The following is an 18665-nucleotide window of genomic DNA, read 5'->3' as shown; positions in this document are numbered from 1 at the left end:
GAGATCAGTTTCTTGTTGGTGTTTGCTCACCTTCAAAATATGGAACCTGTACTTCTCATCTTGTTATGAAGCAAAAAAAAAACTTGTTTCCACACCTCCCAGGTCTACCAGTATATTGTGTTCTCTACTCAAACCAATGACTTCACCATAAAGCCCCATTTCCCTTTAGAGAGCAGAGAAGACTTGTGGTCTGACTTCAAAAAAACATGCCTCCTACAAAAAGTTTCACTAAATATCCTCTCCACAAAGAGAAAATTGCACCCCCACCCCCAAATTATCTCAAGCACTATAATTTGTCCACATGTCTGAAGTTCCAGAGGCTTTACAGAAGACATGAAAAAACAAAGGATATGCAAGCCTGAAAGTGGTTATAAATAAACCCCTGTACTATGGAGAGTTGGAAGGAAGGGCAAAGAGGGAGGCATGGCTCTGCAAGTTTGTTTTATGCTATTTCTGCCTTGTGTTTGTGTGTCTTACAACCCAGACTTCAAAATTGGATAATTTGTGATGTCTGCTTTTATTCAAGGCTTGCAGTTATATCTCTGCTGATCCTAAAATTATGACGAATTGGTTTTTCTTAAGAGATGTATTGACACCATGCAGCTGCTGCAGGGGACATGGTAGAATAGGGCTGGGTGCTAGGATGTTGTGGCTTCTGATGTTCCTGCTTCTATTGCCTCTCATTGTGTGCAAAGAAGAGACTATTAAATGCCCCACATCTGACCCTGTCCCTGTTCCACATGAATGGTACCAGCCAGGTGGCATCCTCATTGGCGGCGTTGGATCTCAAATCATGTATGTTTTCCATGGAATTTCATTCAATGAGCATCCTTCTCAGAAATTGTTTGATGTTACCCAGTAAGTCACCCATCTTACAAGTTTTTCCAGATCTCAAAGATGGTGTATATGAGTGGCAGGATGTTCAACAAATGTACATGTAGGAAGGGCCATAGACCATCCGTAGAGGCTATGTATGCAGAAAGTTCAAGGTTCAATTCTTGGCATCGCCAGATAGGACTGGGACTCCATTTCTGAAACCCTGGAAGGCGGTTGTCAGTCAGAGTTGATGACACATGCTTAGGTATGATTGGTCCAAAGTAGGGCTCCTCCTCCTTCTCAGTTCATTTATTTCATTTGCACTTTACTAAAGCCTTATGTATGTATTACAGGTATCACCCACCCCCCTTCAACACACACAGACATCTACCAATGAATCCATTTCCCAAAGGAATTTGGGGTGATTAGTCTTGTGAAATAATCTGCGAAATGAATAAATAAATATGGAAAATATGCTGCCAGTCATTTGCACATTTTTATTTATTGATTTACACCAATGTGCCATACACTCAACACTATATACACACAATAAAGACAGGAGAAGAAGCCACTGCCACACAACATAACACACAGTTCTCTTTTATGGCATTGTGCTCTGGTAAAGCATGGGTTCCTATGCACCTCATACTACTACAATGGTTTGCGCCATGATTTGTGGTATTAGACCTGAATGAGTGCTAGAATTCTCTTCTAAAATAGTTGCTTAACTCTATTGCCAGCACGGTGACCAAGTTCTACCAGCACTCTCTCGCCTTGGCATTTGCCATAAAGGAGATCAACAAGAACCCCAAGCTCTTGCCCAATGTCACGCTTGGTTTCCACATCTATGACAGCTACCATGATGTGAGGATGACCTATCAAAACACTCTAGCCCTGCTCTTCAAATTGCATAGATTTGTCCCCAACTTTGAATGTGGTCGTCAGAAAAATATCAAAGCCATCATTGGTGGACTGGGCTTTTCTACCTCCTTCCATGTGGCAGAAATCTTGGGACTCTACAAGATTCCACAGGTAAGCGTTGGGAGAGTGACATAGTGAATAGGTAAGAGGAAGATGGCTTCGATATGATGTTGCAGACTCTCCTGATTATTCTAAGCATCCACACAGAAGCCACTGAGTATGAATGGTCCAGGATTTCATGGCTGCCATGACACCAATGTGCCTATCCTAACATACATGCCATTCCAGCAGAACAAGAACTGGGAAGCAATAGTCACTCCACTGGCTCTACTGTGACCAGCTAGGTCTGTCAGTCCTCCTGTCCCTTAACTCTCACTGGCATCCAGCCCTTCCATCAGTGGGAGAGTCAGGAAGCAGGCCTCATTTCATCTGCTTTTCTGGAGGCCCAGCACCCCGAACTGTGCCATTTGGTCATTATAGGAACAGCTGCTTTGAAAATGGTGTCTGAATTTTGATTTTCCTTTTCCTTCCCTGTCCTTCTTCCAGTGTCTATTTGGGTGTGTGTGCTGGGAGTAGGGTTAAGATTGTAAGCCTACAGGTCTGGACGTTCTTGTTATGGTTGACATTTGGATCCCTTCCACCTCATCAAGTCTACGATTCCAATATTAAGCTTAATTGCATGTCCATGAGAGCTCAAGTAAAACTTTTATGTATTCACCTAGTTCTCATTTGTGTATCAGCTGCTACAATGCAAAGATGACCACCTCACCAATATGGACCTCCTCTCCAGTTGTCCCTATTAGTTCATATGACATCCACAAAAACCTGTCTCTTGATACCTCTGCCTTTATGGGAAACATCTTAAATCTTATCAAGATAAACATAGTGGGTGCTGTGAAAGAGAGGTAGTAAATTAAACTTTTGACAGGCACAGATTAGGAAGCAAATAATGGTATTACTGAAAAATCCTGCAACTGATATTTATGGTATAATCATTCATTTGCACACTGAGACTATTTCTTACTTGTCTCTACAAGGACTGTGCATTTTGTTTTAGCTTGCATATGGTTCCTTTGCCTCAGAGGAGATTAGAAAAATGCACATATCTTCCTTTTATGGTTTGGTCCCAAATGAAGCCCATCAGTATATGGGGATTATCAGGTTATTTCGATATTTTAGATGGACATGGGTCGGACTCTTTGTTGTGGATGATAACATTGGAGAATTTTTCTTGAAGACCCTAGAGCCATTGTTTTCCCAGAATGGAATCTGTTCAGCCTTCACAGAAAGACTCCCACAACAAACCCAGCTGCCTTCTCTGAATGATCCTGTGGTCAAAGCTTCAAATGTGTTTGAACTTTTAAGAAAAATAGATGTCAATGTAATTATCATTTATGGAGAAACCTTGACCTTTCTATTGCTGAGAGCGTATATAATTATGTTAGATCCCTTCAGAAAAGAAAGCACATCCTTTGGAAAGGTGTGGATCTTGACAACACAGATAGATTTCATAATGACAGGCATGGAAAGATTCTGGGATTTTCAGATCTTTGAAGGTGCCATTTCCTTCACAACTCACTCAAAAGTTATTCTAGGTTTCAAGGAATTTCTTCAGACTGTGAAACCAAATTGGACACAAAGAGATGGTTTTCTCCAAAATTTCTGGGAGCAAGCGTTTGATTGCTTATTTCCAGATCAAGAGATGCCTCTGGTGGATGATGACACATGTACTGGAGAAGAGAAGCTGGACACTCTCCCTGCAGGTGTTTTTGAAATGCACATGACTGGACACAGCTATAGTATCTATAATGCTGTCTATGCTATTGCTCATGCTCTGAACACCATGGACCTCTCCAGATCCAAGCCCAGATCAATGGTAATTGATAAGAATGCTGGACCTAGCCGTCTGCAGCCTTGGCAGGTAATGATTTCACAACACACTCTTCTAATTTCAATGGGCAGTTCAGTACAAAGTGACAACAACTCTGACAACATGTTCTTAGTATACATGTATTTCCTTCTACGGTTGTGCCTGTTAATCATTTCAATCTGAATTCATTTTGCACCACATTTCTAATGTTCTTTATTTTTCAACTAGCTCCATCCATTTCTTCAAGGCGTTTCATTTAACAACCCAGCAAACGAAGTTGTGTCCTTTAATGCAGAAAGGGAGATGGAAGGTGGGTTTGACATTCTAAATATGGTCACATTCCCAAACAAGTCATTCCTTAAAGTAAAAATTGGAAGGGTGGATCTCAATGCTCCTGAAGGACAACCATTCATCATTAATGAGGATGGAATTGTGTGGCACAGATTGTTTAACCAGGTATGAGTTCTTGGGTTCTCTGGACAAATCCTGTGCTTTCAAATAAGGCAGCAATTGAACTACAAACTACCTTTTCTGGCTAACCCAACCATTGTGAATGATGAAAAGAGTCAGGGAAATCACTTTCTAAATACAGAAATGTCAATCTTCTGCTCTAAATTGAGGCATTAATTTCCTATTCTGCCTAAACTGATGGGCCATCAAACTCCATTAAAAAGTATTGATGTGACTTTGCCACCAACATGCCAGAAATCTCTGTTCCTATTGTGGGAAAAAATGTTGCCTTTTTACACATAATTAAGGACACCATGCACAGAAACACATCTAATGTTTGCTGGACATTGCTTAAAAATGGTAGGTAATTAAGGTGTAAATTTCTAGGGGATGTGGGAGTGTAGAGGTGAGGAACCCCAAGTCCTGCGAGTATGTCTGTAGTTGTATGATGGGACTGTGCCCAGGCAACACTAGCCTTCCTTGAGTCATTCAGTCTGGATGGTATATGTATGTATCCTACTGTACAAAGGTAAGAAATGCGTATTTTGCTTCACCCACTTTGGTCTTTATCACCACCCAGCACAAGAAATGGTCCCTGGAAGGTTATCATGAGGCAATATGGCCCTCAGATACCAGCCTCGTGTACTGAAGTAGATCTGCATATCTATATGTACAGCTCTCCTAACGTAAACAACTTCATGTATTTCTCATTCTAATCTTTCTTATGGGTAGGTGCGTCCCCTTGGTATGTGCAATGTGCATTGCCACCCTGGGTGTCAAAAGAAAATGAAGGAAGGGGAGAAGTTTTGCTGCTATGACTGTGCTCCATGCCCAGAGGGGAAGATTTCAAACCAGACTGGTATATCTTGTCATTTTGCCATCATTAATTTGACTGTAGTCAATGAATATACGCTGGATTTGGATCGCTCTCTCCCACACCCCTTGTTCTATTTTTCAGATATGGATGACTGCTTCAAATGCCCAGAAGATCAGTATCCAAACAAGAATAAAAATGAGTGCATCCACAAAACTATTCATTTTCTATCTTATAAAGAAAATTTAGGGGTTACATTAGCCGCTGTTGCTATTTCATTTTCCCTCATTACAGCCTTGATGCTAGGAATATTTATTAAGCACAGAGACACCCCCATAGTGAAAGCCAACAACCGGGGACTCACCTACACTCTCCTCATCTCCCTCCTGCTCTGCTTCCTCTCATCTTTGCTTTTCCTTGGCCAACCTGGGAAAGTGACCTGCCTTCTCCGACAATCTGCTTTTGGCATCATCTTCTCCATGGCAGTTTCTTGCGTGTTGGCCAAAACCACCATAGTTTCTCTGGCATTTATGGCCACAAAGCCTAGATCTAGGATGCAGAAATGGGTGGGGAAAAGACTAGTATATTCCATTCTCCTTTCCTGCACTTCCATTCAAGTGAGCATTTGCACCTTCTGGTTGGCAACCTCTCCCCCATTCCCTGATTTAGACATGCAGTCAGTAACGGAAGAAATCATTGTGCAATGTAATGAAGGGTCTGTTGCCATGTTTTATTGTGTCCTCGGTTACTTAGGCCTTTTGGCCATTGCCAGTTTCCTTGTGGCATTCCTTGCCCGCAACTTACCGGACAGTTTTAATGAAGCCAAGTTCATCACCTTCAGCATGCTAGCATTTTGCAGCATATGGCTCTCCTTTGTTCCAACCTACCTGAGCACCCGAGGAAAATACATGGTGGCTGTAGAGATCTTCTCGATATTGGCTTCCTGTTGTGGGTTGCTGGGTTGCATCTTTTCCCCTAAATGCTACATCATTGTTCTGAGGCCTGAACTAAACAGCAGGGAACAACTAATAAGAAAAAAGTGTTAAATTATCAACATGTTTTGTATCTATCATATTATTAGGTGGGTTGGATATAGGTTTGAGGACCATATGGCTTACTAGAACATTACTAAAGCTTCTTTGAATTCACAATGTCTTCGGATAAGAAAGACAGCATGACAGGCAAATTGATGATATAATACTTTTCTTCCAGACATTGTATATTTGTGAAATGTTTATGCAGCAGAGGAAATGTGCCTTTCCATTTGTCTCCCACTCAACCTCTCTTTCTCTGTATCAGGCGTGACAAACCTGTGGCCCTCAAGATGACTTTGTTTAATCATTTGTTCAGATTTACATGCTGCTTAATCACCCATATAATCTAAGCAGTTTACATAAAATAGATAATGTCTTTTAAAATAATAATAAAGTCTAACGCACAAATGAAAAATGGTCAGAACAGAAGTGAAATCACCATTTGCTAAAAGTGAACATACTAATACAAAATTGCATTGTTATATAGTGCAGTTGTACCTTGGTTTTCAAACAGCTTGGTTCTCGAACATTTTGGCTGCCTAACTCCACAAACAATTGTGAACTATTTTTGGAAGCCGAATGTCTGACGCCGCTTCCGCAGCTTCCAATTGAGTGCAGGCAGTTCCTGCAGTCAATCAGAAGCCGTGCCTTGGTTTTCAAACATTTTTGGAAGTGGAACGGACTTCCTGCACGGATTCCATTCGAGAACGAAGGTACAATTGCATTTTATTTCATATTACATAAAATAAGGATTCATTGCATGATTCTGGACTCCTACTCGCATCAGCCCTAGCAAGGATGGTAACAAGAGGTGCAGTTCAAAAGGGAGTTGGACTGAATGACCCTTATTGTCCCATCGAACTCTTCAACTCTGTGGTTTTGTAGTGTAGTATCTGGAGAGCCACAGGTTCCCGCCATAGGAAGCTCACTGGTTCCCATCAAACGCATTCTTCAAACAAGTTAATCTACAGAGGCCTGGGGAGGGTGCCGGAAACTTTTTGCATAGTATCCAGTTGACTGGGAGCATCACCCACCCTTAATTGATTGTTGATTACTGCTCTGACCATTCCTTTTCAGCTAGCTGGGCTTTGGTGTGGTCTTTTGGCAGTTGCCATATTCAGAGACGGGAAGGAATTTCCCCTGCTCTGGAGGTTTCACCTTCCTCATAGCACTAGTGACAACTTTGGCAGTTTAGGCCTTGGGCGGAATCCTATAGTCTTTCATCCAAAGGGGTGTGGTGAAGTGGTGACTCACCCAACCACTGTTCCCTGTGTCGGCATTAACAGGGTACCTCGTTAGAGGGGACTAGAGGGAAGTCTCTGACCAAAGAGTCAAGAGCGTAGGGCTAGTGGGCCAGAGAGCTTCCCTCAGCATTAGGGGGCCATCCTTGTAAACCTGCGTTTTGCAAGGATTCCATCCCTGAAGACACCCTGTCATACCTCAGTCCTCCAGCAGGGTGGCTTAGAGGGATACATGCTCAATGCCTATGCCAAAGCTTCCTACATCCGAAATCAATAAAGTTGTCGCTGTTTAAATCCCAGACACTTGTTGTGTTCATTCATTTTCTACTCAGCAGTTATGCATGTCGGCATATGCAAAACACATTTAAAAAAGTGTTAGCCTTTGCTACTGCATTCAAAATGAATAATATGGGGGTCCTGAAGAAGAATCTGGGATTGAGCGTCTCTTTTACTGGGGTATAGAACAATCTGTGTGGACCTTGATTTCCCTCTAATACACTTCAGACATGGGGGGGGGGGCAAATAGACTGACATCCTCCTGGTTACTTTTTCCATGTACCTCCTAGGCTTATCATTATAGATGTGGTGAACATCTGCACTATATTAATATTTTGCCACTGCCAATCATAATTAAAAAGAATTTTGTTATCTATGTTCTGTTCTGTGTGGATGTTAAAAACCAGTACTGCAACTTCTTTCTTCAAATAAGCTTTATTTTATCTTGGGTTAGAGCAGGGTCAGCAACCTTTTTCAGCCATGGGCCAGTCCACCATCCCTCAAACCATGTGGTGGGCCGATCTATATTTTTTTTTGGGGGGGGGATGAATGAATTCCTATGCCCCACAAACAACCCATAGATGCATTTTAAATAAAAGCACACATTCTAGTCATATAAAAACACCAGGCCGGCCCCACAAATAACCCAGAGATGCATTGTAAAGAAAAGGACACATTCCACTCATGTAAAAACACGCTGATTCCCGGACCGTCCACGGGCCAGATTGAGAAGGCAATTGCGCCACATCTGGTCTCTGGGCCTTAGGTTGCCTACCCCTGGGTTAGAGGATGGTGGTTTTCTTGTGGAAAAACAGAACTATCTCTTCATTAGCAGCATGTTATGCCCAGATAAAGTTCATACCCCATTTTCTTCCAATAATAGAAGAAGAATCTTTGCATTCCCACTGTGTGAACAGACAAAAGGTTCCCCATCAGTTTTGACCTGACAACAGTGTCTCTTGATCTCTCCTCCTAGACAATTCCTTCCAAACTTGCTTTATCACAAGGGTTTATGAATGATAGTTGTGTCCCGTGCACAGAGTGATGGCCTGGGACTCGGGCTTGGACTCAGAGGAGTCTCAGGCCACACCAGATCCTTTGCCTCAGGCGGCTAGTCTGGGGCCTGATTCTGAAGAGCCCCAGTCTGCACAGGTTCCCCTGCAACAAGCACCAGCTGGGCTGAGTCAAGGGCCTGAGCCTGCCCTGGCTCCAGATGCGGGGATTACCTTGTTGCCTCCAGCTGGGCAATCACTTACAGTTGCTCCACTACCAGTTGGGTCAGGAGAGGCTTAAGTGGCCTCTGGGTCTAGTAACCCACTGACATCTCCTGAGCTGCAGAGACTGAGGTCTGAGAGAAGGAGAGACCTGAGTACTCGCAGGAGCAACGCTCGCCTTCAGGCAAGACAGGGAGATGAGTCACCAGGGGATCAGGACCGACCATTACCCCAACAGAGATAAAAGGCTGCTGAACCCTGTCCCAGGTTGCAGGAGCAATGTTGCTGTTTGCCAGAACCTGCCTGTGATCCTGTGCCTGACCTTGCCTGGTTTCCTGCCTCGTGTCCTGCCTCGGCCCTGTCGGACTGACTCCTCGTGGAACCCTTGGATTTGGGACTGGATCTGGACTGTGTTGCTTGGGTTACCCCAGGTCCCAGCACAGGCAGTCAGATTGTTCATTTGTAGACAAAAGCTGGAGCTGTCCTTGGATGCTACAAGCGTCCTTGGATGGCATGGACATAGGTTTGTTAAGATTTCGAGTACCACACCAGCTGTTGCAGTCCTTTCCCTGATTTCTGCCTTATCCAACTCATCCTGTAGTCAATCACAAGAAATCCATTCATAGAATACTGCCTTTGAACAGATTATCCAGGTTTTTTCAATTCTGAATCCACTTGAGTCAGTTTTTAAAAAGGCAGGTACCAGTAAACATGATAGTGTAGAGGGGTGTGTGTGTGTGTGTGTGTGTGTGTGTGTGTGTGTGTATACACTTGTTATAGAGAATGTACACAGATAAAAGTTTTTCTCCCTGTTTCCCTGTTTCATAACAATAGAAGTTGTGAGTATCAAGTGAGAGTGATTATTGAAAGGTTAGGAGACACAGAAGAAACTACTCCTGTAGACAACACCTAGTTAAACTATGAATTTCACTCCTACTAGAAATAGTGAATTGGACAACCACCATAAATGGCATAGATTGTTAATCTACCTGATGTATTCCAATCTGTGGCTGATGAAAAGTGTTAGAGGACTATTGATTTAAAAACTCAATACAGTCAGGGAGATCTGATGTTATATTGGCCAAAACACTGTACATTGTGACTGGGGCTAGAACTAAACCAATAACACAGGTTACACTACTTCTCAATATATCAAAGAAACATAGAATTGTAGAGTTGGAAAGGAAGCCAAGATTCATCTAGTGAGCCTGCCTGCTATGCAGGAATCTCAGCTAAAGCATCCATGGCATATGTTTACATTCCAAGGGCTGAATAGTCAGGAAGTTATTAGTTATGTTTGCTCAGAATCTACTTTCTTGTAACTTGAAGCCATTGGTTTGGGTCCTACCATTCCTGTGCTGAGAGTGGGCATTTCACTGTTGACTCATGCTAAGGTTGTGGTGAACTAAGACCCCTAGAACCTTTTCACATGTACTACTGGCAATGCAGGTGTCCCTCATCTCATGTTTGTGCAGATGGTTCTTCCTGCTTAAGTGCAGGACCTTACATATGTCCATATTTCAACTGAACTCCTTCAGTGTAAAAAAGAGACAGAGAGAGACTTTGTTGTTGCTACTGCTGTGAATGAATTCACAGGGAGGTGCATTCACACTCTCATTCACCCTCCTATCAATTACTCACATCATTGCTACTTCTAATTATTCAAGAGTAGAGTCCTGCCATTTTCTTGTTTCGTTCATAGCAGTTACAGAGCAGCATTTCAGGGTCAGTTTCTGGGTCAGGGACCTCTCGATAGTCACCCATTCCAGTGCCTCTTTCTGATTTCTTTTACTTTCTAATAATGCTTTTCATTACTGTAAAAAAATGGCTATAACATAGCTCTCAGTAGTCACAGTGGCAGCCAATATTCCCAGACTCCTTTTGGAGTTTGAAATTTGGAACTGAGGTCCCAAGTCACATCTCTTTAGGAAGAAGAGAAGACTTCTGGCCAACTGTGGAAAAGAGCCAACATGTTTCCTATCAAAAGTGCCATTCAGGATCTGCACTCTGAAGAAGTAATTATCTCTCCCTACAATTAAGCACTATAATGTGTTCACCTTTCTAAAGCTCTCAAGGCTCTGCAGAATGCAGAAGAAAATAGGCAATATGCAGGAATGAAAGTGATTATACAGAACTCCCTGTAGCCTGGGCCACTGGGGTTAAGTACATGAGGTAAACATGGCCATCTCTGACACTTCCCCCTTTTCTTTTTATAAGCCACACTGAAACTGGAAAGTAGGTGATATCCGATAGTATTCAAGTCATTTGTCACACTCTTAATGAAAATTCTAGGGGTAATTTGGCAGAGTGAGGGACCATTCAGTCTAACCCATTCAAACCAGGTGATGGATGCAAGACAACTTGTGTTTACAAAGACGTTTTGCTGCCAACATGTTGAGAATGACAATGCTGCTACTACTTCTGCCTCCCATTGTCTGCCAAGTAGATATTATGAGATGTCTCAGAGATGATCCCCTCCCTGTTCCACATGATTTGTACCAGGCAGGTGGTCTCCTCATTGGTGGGATTGTGTCTCAGATCTCTTATTTTTTCAATGAAGTGTCTTTCAAGGAACATCCGTCTCAGAAAATGTTTGATGTTCCACAGTAAGAATCCCCACCTGCATCTTCTAAAGATATGCATTTCCATTGTTAAGACTAAATACCAATTTTGCCATTCCAAGAATGAAAACTTATTTTTATTTTGGAAAGCAGGAATTGGGGCATATTAAATTGTTGCATTTAATTTCATTTTTGTTGTATGCAGATGCCTTAAATTTTTATGCAAGCATTGGAAGCACTCGGGGGGGGGGATTAAAAATGCTAGGGGAAAAGTTGCTCTTGGCACTACTAGTTTTCAAAAAGTGTGTAAGAAATCTAAGAGTGAAAATGACCACAACCACAAATATCGAGAGATAAGCATAGAAGAGGATTCATAAATGAAGAGATGTAAAAACACAGAAAATATGTTAGTGTGATACAATTTTTGATGCATCAGAGTATTTGCCTTTTCCCTCTCACTCCTTTTTTTTTTTATTAAATATTTATTGGTATTTTCAAGAAACATGTAACAAATAAAAACAAAGAAAAATAAACAAAATAAAAACAACACAAAAATACATAAAATTCAAAACTTAACAGAAAAATAGAAAAACACTTAAAGTTTCAAATACTTATTTTCCTTAATCCTATTTCTCAGACCTCCTCACACCTCCCCTTCTTGTATTCCAATTTAAATTGTCAATTCAGCAAGTCCTTAACTTATTTCTTCACCTTAGCTTAAACATTTGTTCTAACATACTATTATTTTACTTTACTTCTTTTTTCCATTTCCTCAATTTATTTTTAACAGCCTTATTTTCAATTAATTTAAAAAGAAAAAACCAATTTTACCTTATTAAAATTACACATCAATACATATACCTCATTAATTATTCTTAAACCTTTTTCCTAAAGTCGACCAAAATTTCCCTTCCACGATTTACCCAATTTCCTTACCACTAACAAAATACAAAAAGCAAATTATCCTTGTGTACCCTTTGGATTCCCAACCTCCACCCACCCTTTTCCCGGTTCCAGTCCCCAACCAATATCCATCAGTCTTTATGTTATTTATTTAGCCTGGAGATCTCACGTCCGAGGCCCTTCCCTCTCACTCCTTTGACACATATGTTTATCTTTTTTTGGAGGGCCTTATTTCTTCTTCTCTCTGCCCTCTTGGTTCCAAATGAGTGCTCTTATAGAATCTAGTTTGCTTTAGTGACCATATATGTACTTTAAAAATAAACAAGAAGTGATTGATGAAGGTATACCTAGTGGAATGGGCAGAGAAAAGGAGAAATGGGTCAAGGTCATAAAAATGATGTATGGCAAATAAGTTAAGTTATAATAATAATAATTTATTTTTTGTACCCCAGCCAGACTGGGCGGCTTCCAACAGAGATTAAGAGTATATTAAAACATGTTCTGATGCATCATATATTAGAAGCATTATTTTAGCTGAAAATGATTTGGCATCTGTGGTATTTTGAAAAGAAATAGGAAAGTTTTCCCAAAATTTAGATTCCATATGTGGAAACCACTACAATATTGTATGCATGCATATACACATATGTACACATAATCACTGAGAAGACTCATCAATGTTGAGATTATAAAACCATTGGGATGGATACTCTACAGGTACTATGCTATTCGTTGACTCAATACAGTTACTGAGGAATCAGAATGCTGACTTTTTGCATTCTATGTCATTTTGCACAATTAACTTTTCCACTGAAGAGGATGGTGTGACATTGAGGGCAGGGAATCACAGGTATAAAATCCAATCCAATATTCTTATTCAATTACGCATAGGAATTTCTAGTACAATAGCATCATGAATTTGTTGATCATAGACTCATCTTTTAAATTAATGAAATCAACTCTCTTGGCAGTGTGGTGACCAAGTTCTACTCACACATCTTGGCCTTGGTGTTTGCCATAAATGACATAAACAAGAATCCCAAGATGCTACCTAATGTCACACTTGGTTTCCACATCTCTGATAGCTTTTATGATGCAAGGATGACCTATCGCACCACACTGGATCTGATCTTCAAGTCCGAGAGTTTCCTTCCCAACTACAAATGTGGGGCACAAAAAAACCTCCTAGCAATTATTGGAGGACTTGGATCTGACACTTCTTTTCATATGAGGGACATCACAAGTCTCTACAAGATCCCACAGGTAATATGTATTCATGGGGGTGTGGGGATTATAATTACTCACCTTGGAAGTTTAAAAGAAAGGTGTAATACTAATCACAAAGATTAAAATCTTCAGAATAGTATCAGATTGACATAAATGAAGATAATATACATAGAAGGGTCCTTGATGTCTCTATGCAAATGTACAAATATTAAAAAAAAAACAAAAATATTTCATGAAGCTAAAATGTAAATACACCCTCTTGAAAAATGCTATTCATAACTCACTTGATGTTATACATTTTCTTACAGCTTACATATGGTTCATTTGCTCCAGATGAGATCCAAAGTATGGAAGGCCCTCCTTTTTACCGCATGGTTCCAAATGAAAACCTTCAGTATATGGGCATTATCTGCCTACTTCAGCACTTTAGGTGGACCTGGGTTGGGCTCTTTGTGGTGGAGGATAACAGTGGAGAGCAATTCCTTAAAATACTGGAGACATTGTTTTCCAGGCATGGAATCTGTTCAGCCTTCACAAAAAGAATTCCACAAGCAGCTCGTTTGGAGGAGCTTTTAAATCACTTTCATGACATGAATGTAATTAGTGTATCTTACACAGATTATAAAGCCAATGCAAATATTGTATATGGAGATCCTGTAACAGTTCTATGGCTGAGAACTTTTCTAGGTTCACGAGATTCTGGAAATAATGAAAATGGATTATTTGGAAAGGTGTGGATTATGACAACCCAGATAGAATTTGTATTATCTGGGATTTCAAGAGGGCTAGATTTCCAGATGTTCCAGGGTGCCATTTCCTTTGCAATTCACACAAAAGAGGTACCAGGGTTCAGGGGATTTCTTCAGAACATAAAACCAAAGAGGACTCAAGGAGATGGTTTTCTGAAAGATTTCTGGGAGCAAGCCTTTGACTGTTTACTTCCAGATCCAGGGATGCTTGAAATGGATGATGACACATGTACTGGAGAGGAGAGGCTGGAAAGTCTCCCCGCAGGTCTTTTTGAAATGCACATGAATGGTCAGAGCTACAGCATTTACAATGCTGTATATCTCATTGCTCATGCTTTGCATGCCATGTACTCATCTAGATCCAGGCACAGACCAACCATGGTTGGTAGCAGTGTTGACGTTCTGCCCCTGCAGGCTTGGCAGGTAATAGTTCCACAACAAAATCTTCTTGATACAATGAACAGATTAATTAATACAAGTGGTGCCTATATCCAGTTTCCTCCACCTTGTATAACTGATCAGAAAGTTTTTTTCAGAAGTAGGATCTGTGGGTGTACATTTCTTCCTTTAATTAAAGCTTGCAATCTTTAGCATGTTGTTATGTGATTGTGTTCTATTTTTCTTTCTTTCCTTCTTTCAATCAGCTCCACATGTTTCTTCAAGGCATTTCATTCAACAACTCAGTTGGAGAAACAATGGCCTTTGATGATGAATGGGAAATGGGTTGTGGCTTTGACATAACAAACATGATTACTTTCCCAAACAAGTCATTCCAGAGAGTGAAAGTTGGAAGGGTTGATACCAATGCCCTTGATGGAAAAGTATTCCTGATCAACGATGATATAATTGTGTGGCCAAGACGTTTTAATGAGGTATGGATTCTGCAGTTTCTTTGGAGAACTCTTGGTGGGTAATAATGATGTAAGAACTTCTCTTTTCTCTATAACTTGGATTTGCAATGGGTTGCAAGCTGAATGGATTGCAAATTGTAGTCATTGTTGCTGAGATTTTTTTAAAAAAAACCTGAAAACACCATTTCCAAACAAATTATGAAAATTGAGTGCTACTTACACTAAAAACCTTGTAGTTATTTTTTTACCTCCATAATCTAGGTCTTCATTCACAGAAAAATTACTCATATGTCTCTAAATGTATCAAATTCAGATACTATAAACTTTATGAGAAGATATCAAGCACTTTATCTTCTGAAATGAGAGTCTCCCTCATAGAGAGAAAGGAAACAGTTATCTTTCTGAGTTGTCTAAAGTGATCTATTTCACTTTACTCATTTTCAGTTCATGTCATCTGCAAACACAAAATTGGTAATATCTGTTACTGTGGTCTAAGTATTAGGCTACAGCAGCAATTGGAGATTGACCCCCTTTGCCTATTTAATTAGCTCTTTCAACAATTTTCTACTACTTAGCTTCACATTTACTGATCAGTGCACAGCAAAGTTTAAAATGGGAAGTAATAGGGATGAAATCAAATAAAATTAGACATACTTTTCTCCTATACTAATCCTTCTGTTTTCTGGATAGGTGCTTCCCGTTTCTTCGTGCAATGAACATTGCCAGCCTGGTAATCAGAAGAAGAAAAAGGAAGGGGAGAAATCTTGCTGCTATGATTGTGCTCTGTGCCCAGAAGGGAAGATTTCTAACCAGACTGGTAGACCTTGTTACCTTGTAACACCATAAGAGCTAATTTACTTTCTTGTGTCTGATAAATTGACACTGAAATGCGTCCTTTTTCTGTTTTTCAGATGTGGATGACTGTTTCATATGTCCAGGAGCTCAGTATCCAAGCAAGAATAAAAATGGTTGCACCCCCAAAGATGTAGCCTTTCTGTCATATGATGAACCTTTAGGGATCGCTTTAGTCTCAACTGCGGTTTCCTTTTCTCTGATCACAGCCCTCGTGTTAGGAATATTTATTAAACACAAAGATACGCCAATCATGAAAGCCAACAACCGGGACCTCTCATATACTCTCCTTGTCTCCCTCCTGTTTTGTTTCCTATCTTCTTTGTTATTCCTTGGCCAACCTGGGAAAGTGACCTGCCTTCTCCGACAACCAACTTTCGGCATCATCTTTTCAGTGGCTGTTTCTTGTGTGTTGGCAAAGACCACCATAGTTTCTCTAGCATTCATGGCTACAAAACCAGGATCCAGAATAAAGAAATGGGTGGGAAGAAAAGTGGCCCATTCAATTGTAATTTGCTGTTCTCTTATTCAAATATGCTTGTGTACTGTGTGGCTGGCAACCTCTCCTCCATTTTCAGATTTAGACATGTACTCAGCAAAAAAAGAAATCATTCTGCAATGTAATGAAGGGTCAGTCGTCATGTTCTACTGTGTGTTGGGCTACATGGGTCTTCTGGCCATCACCAGCTTCATTGTGGCATTCCTTGCCCGCAAGTTGCCCGATAGTTTTAATGAAGCCAAATTCATCACTTTCAGCATGTTGGCCTTTTGCAGTGTTTGGTTGTCCTTTATTCCCACTTACCTGAGCACAAGAGGGAAAGGCATGGTGGCTGTGGAGATCTTCTCCATCTTGGCCTCCACTGCTGGGTTGCTGGGTTGTATCTTTTGCCCGAAATGCTACATCATTATGCTGAGGCCAGAGCTGAATAGCAGGGAGCAACTGATAAGGAGAAAGCATTGAGGAAAGTCCCCCCCCCCTTTTCATATTGTTACATGTCCAATGCATATAATTCAAAATGAGACAGAAAGGGGGGGGGGGACAAAAGGAAAATGAAAGGTTATATTCTAAACAACAAAATGTTGAAGATCTGAATATGCTTAGCATGAAAATGGGAAGATTGAGGGGAGCCATAATTTCTGCCACTATATAACTGAAACGGCATCACACCCTGCATGGTGTAGACGTATTCCTTGTCTCTCCAGTGAGCAAGACTACAAACAGTGGATGCAAACACTTGGGGGTACAGACAGTGACTGAATATTGGGACAGGCTTCCATATTGTGACTGCTTAATTTAACAGACTGCCTTTGTAATGGTTTTATTGGAGGCCACTCGGTAATATCTTAGCAATGCTGCTGGTCAGTGGTGATGAATTTGTTGCATTCAAAATGGTTTAGGACTCCAGCTCCCATTATCCCTAGTCAAGCATGAGGGATGATAAAAATTGTAGTAAAGCAGCATCTTCAAGATACTGCATTTGTATAAAAAGGAAGAGAGAGGTAAATTATATTCAAATTCACCAATAAATATTTTTCACTGTTCCAACAGCTGCTTATTTGCTTTTTTAGATTCTAGCATGGTATTTCTTATACAGTGGTACCTCAAGTTAAGTACTTAATTCGTTCCGGAGGTCCGTACTTAACCTGAAACTGTTCTTAACCTGAAGCACCACTTTAGCTAATGGGACCTCCTGCTGCTGCTGCGCTGCCGGAGCACGATTTCTGTTCTCACCCTGAAGCAAAGTTCTTAACCTGGAGCACTATTTCTGGGTTAGCGGAGTCTGTAACCTGAAGCATATGTAACCTGAGATACCACTGTACTACATTTTTAACAAAAGGGGGGGGGGAAATATCTTTCATTTTTGTTCATTTCACAACATTTTTTTAAAAAAAATATTTGTGGATTTTATCTGTACTCCTAAGCTAAACTATGAGCCTCTTTGTCAATATGGCGACAGCAATCTGGCAATTTCTGACTACCCTTCTATTCTCCCAAATCTTTGTTCATAAAATAGAATTCATTTTAAAATTCCTTTCCTCCCTCTGACCCAATTTCATTTTTAGCTAAATTCTCCTCCCTTGATGTCTGAGGGAGAGAAATGAGATATTCTCTCTCTCTCTCTCTCTCTCTCTCTCTCTGAAATTATACTGAACTGAGAAAATATGGTTATGAGATAGGCTGCAATAAACTTCAATGAATTCATGAGATTTACTTCAGATCAAATATGGTTATGTTTGTATTCATGGATGCCTTTGCCACGGGCTATTAGCCATTTCATTAACTTTGTATTTAAAATGCCACAAGATACTTTGTTGCTTTTCCTGCAAAAGAGTAACAGGGATTCCCCCTTTAGAAGTCTCTCTCTCTCTCTCTCTCTCTCTCTCTCTCTCTCATTTAAAAAAAGGAAAATACAGGGAAGATTATTGATTTGTAAATGACGCAGATGTTGATAGATGAAATATGTATGTCTATTGTGTGATACATTTAACACTCATCCGTGGAAGACAAAAAGAGAGAATTGTTTGAAATACACCAATCACAGTGGAACAGTAAATATCCCCCCCCCCAAAGGGTGTGTGAATGTTGAAATAGATTGAGAGACATTCATACATCTCTAAGTGTAGGGCAGGTGAATGTGGTTCAGCCAAAATGGTCACCCTGAAGTTTGCTCACCACAGAAATCTGCAAGAAACTTTTTCTCACCCCTTTAGGGAGAGGAGAAGGCTTGTGTCACTGTCAGAAATCAACATGTTTCCTAGCAACAGTGTCACTCAGAATCTAAACCGTGAAGAAGGAATTATCTCCCCCTGCAATTATCCAAATACTATAATTTGTTTCCCTTGCTGAAGTTTTCCAGAAGGCAGGAGAAACGGTCAGTAAGTACA

The 18665-nt window shown here is 40.6% G+C and overlaps 2 protein-coding genes across 2 annotated transcripts; both read left to right on the top strand.

Moving 5' to 3' along the window:
* The first annotated feature begins 643 nt into the window (after positions 1-643).
* On the top strand, positions 644-5917 carry LOC128399131 (vomeronasal type-2 receptor 26-like). The gene is made up of 6 exons (XM_053360388.1): positions 644-858; positions 1557-1848; positions 2795-3658; positions 3836-4063; positions 4790-4916; positions 5016-5917. The coding sequence occupies exons 1-6, from the start codon at positions 644-646 to the stop codon at positions 5915-5917; spliced, it is 2628 nt and encodes an 875-aa protein (XP_053216363.1).
* Positions 5918-11027: 5110 nt separating this feature from the next.
* Positions 11028-16740, top strand: LOC128399130 (vomeronasal type-2 receptor 26-like). The gene is made up of 6 exons (XM_053360387.1): positions 11028-11242; positions 13072-13363; positions 13636-14499; positions 14721-14948; positions 15618-15744; positions 15839-16740. The coding sequence occupies exons 1-6, from the start codon at positions 11028-11030 to the stop codon at positions 16738-16740; spliced, it is 2628 nt and encodes an 875-aa protein (XP_053216362.1).
* Positions 16741-18665: the final 1925 nt, after the last annotated feature.

Source organism: Podarcis raffonei, chromosome 13, assembly GCF_027172205.1.
Source record: "Podarcis raffonei isolate rPodRaf1 chromosome 13, rPodRaf1.pri, whole genome shotgun sequence".
Taxonomy (NCBI): domain Eukaryota; kingdom Metazoa; phylum Chordata; class Lepidosauria; order Squamata; family Lacertidae; genus Podarcis; species Podarcis raffonei.
This window is presented reverse-complemented; position numbering and strand designations above follow the sequence as displayed.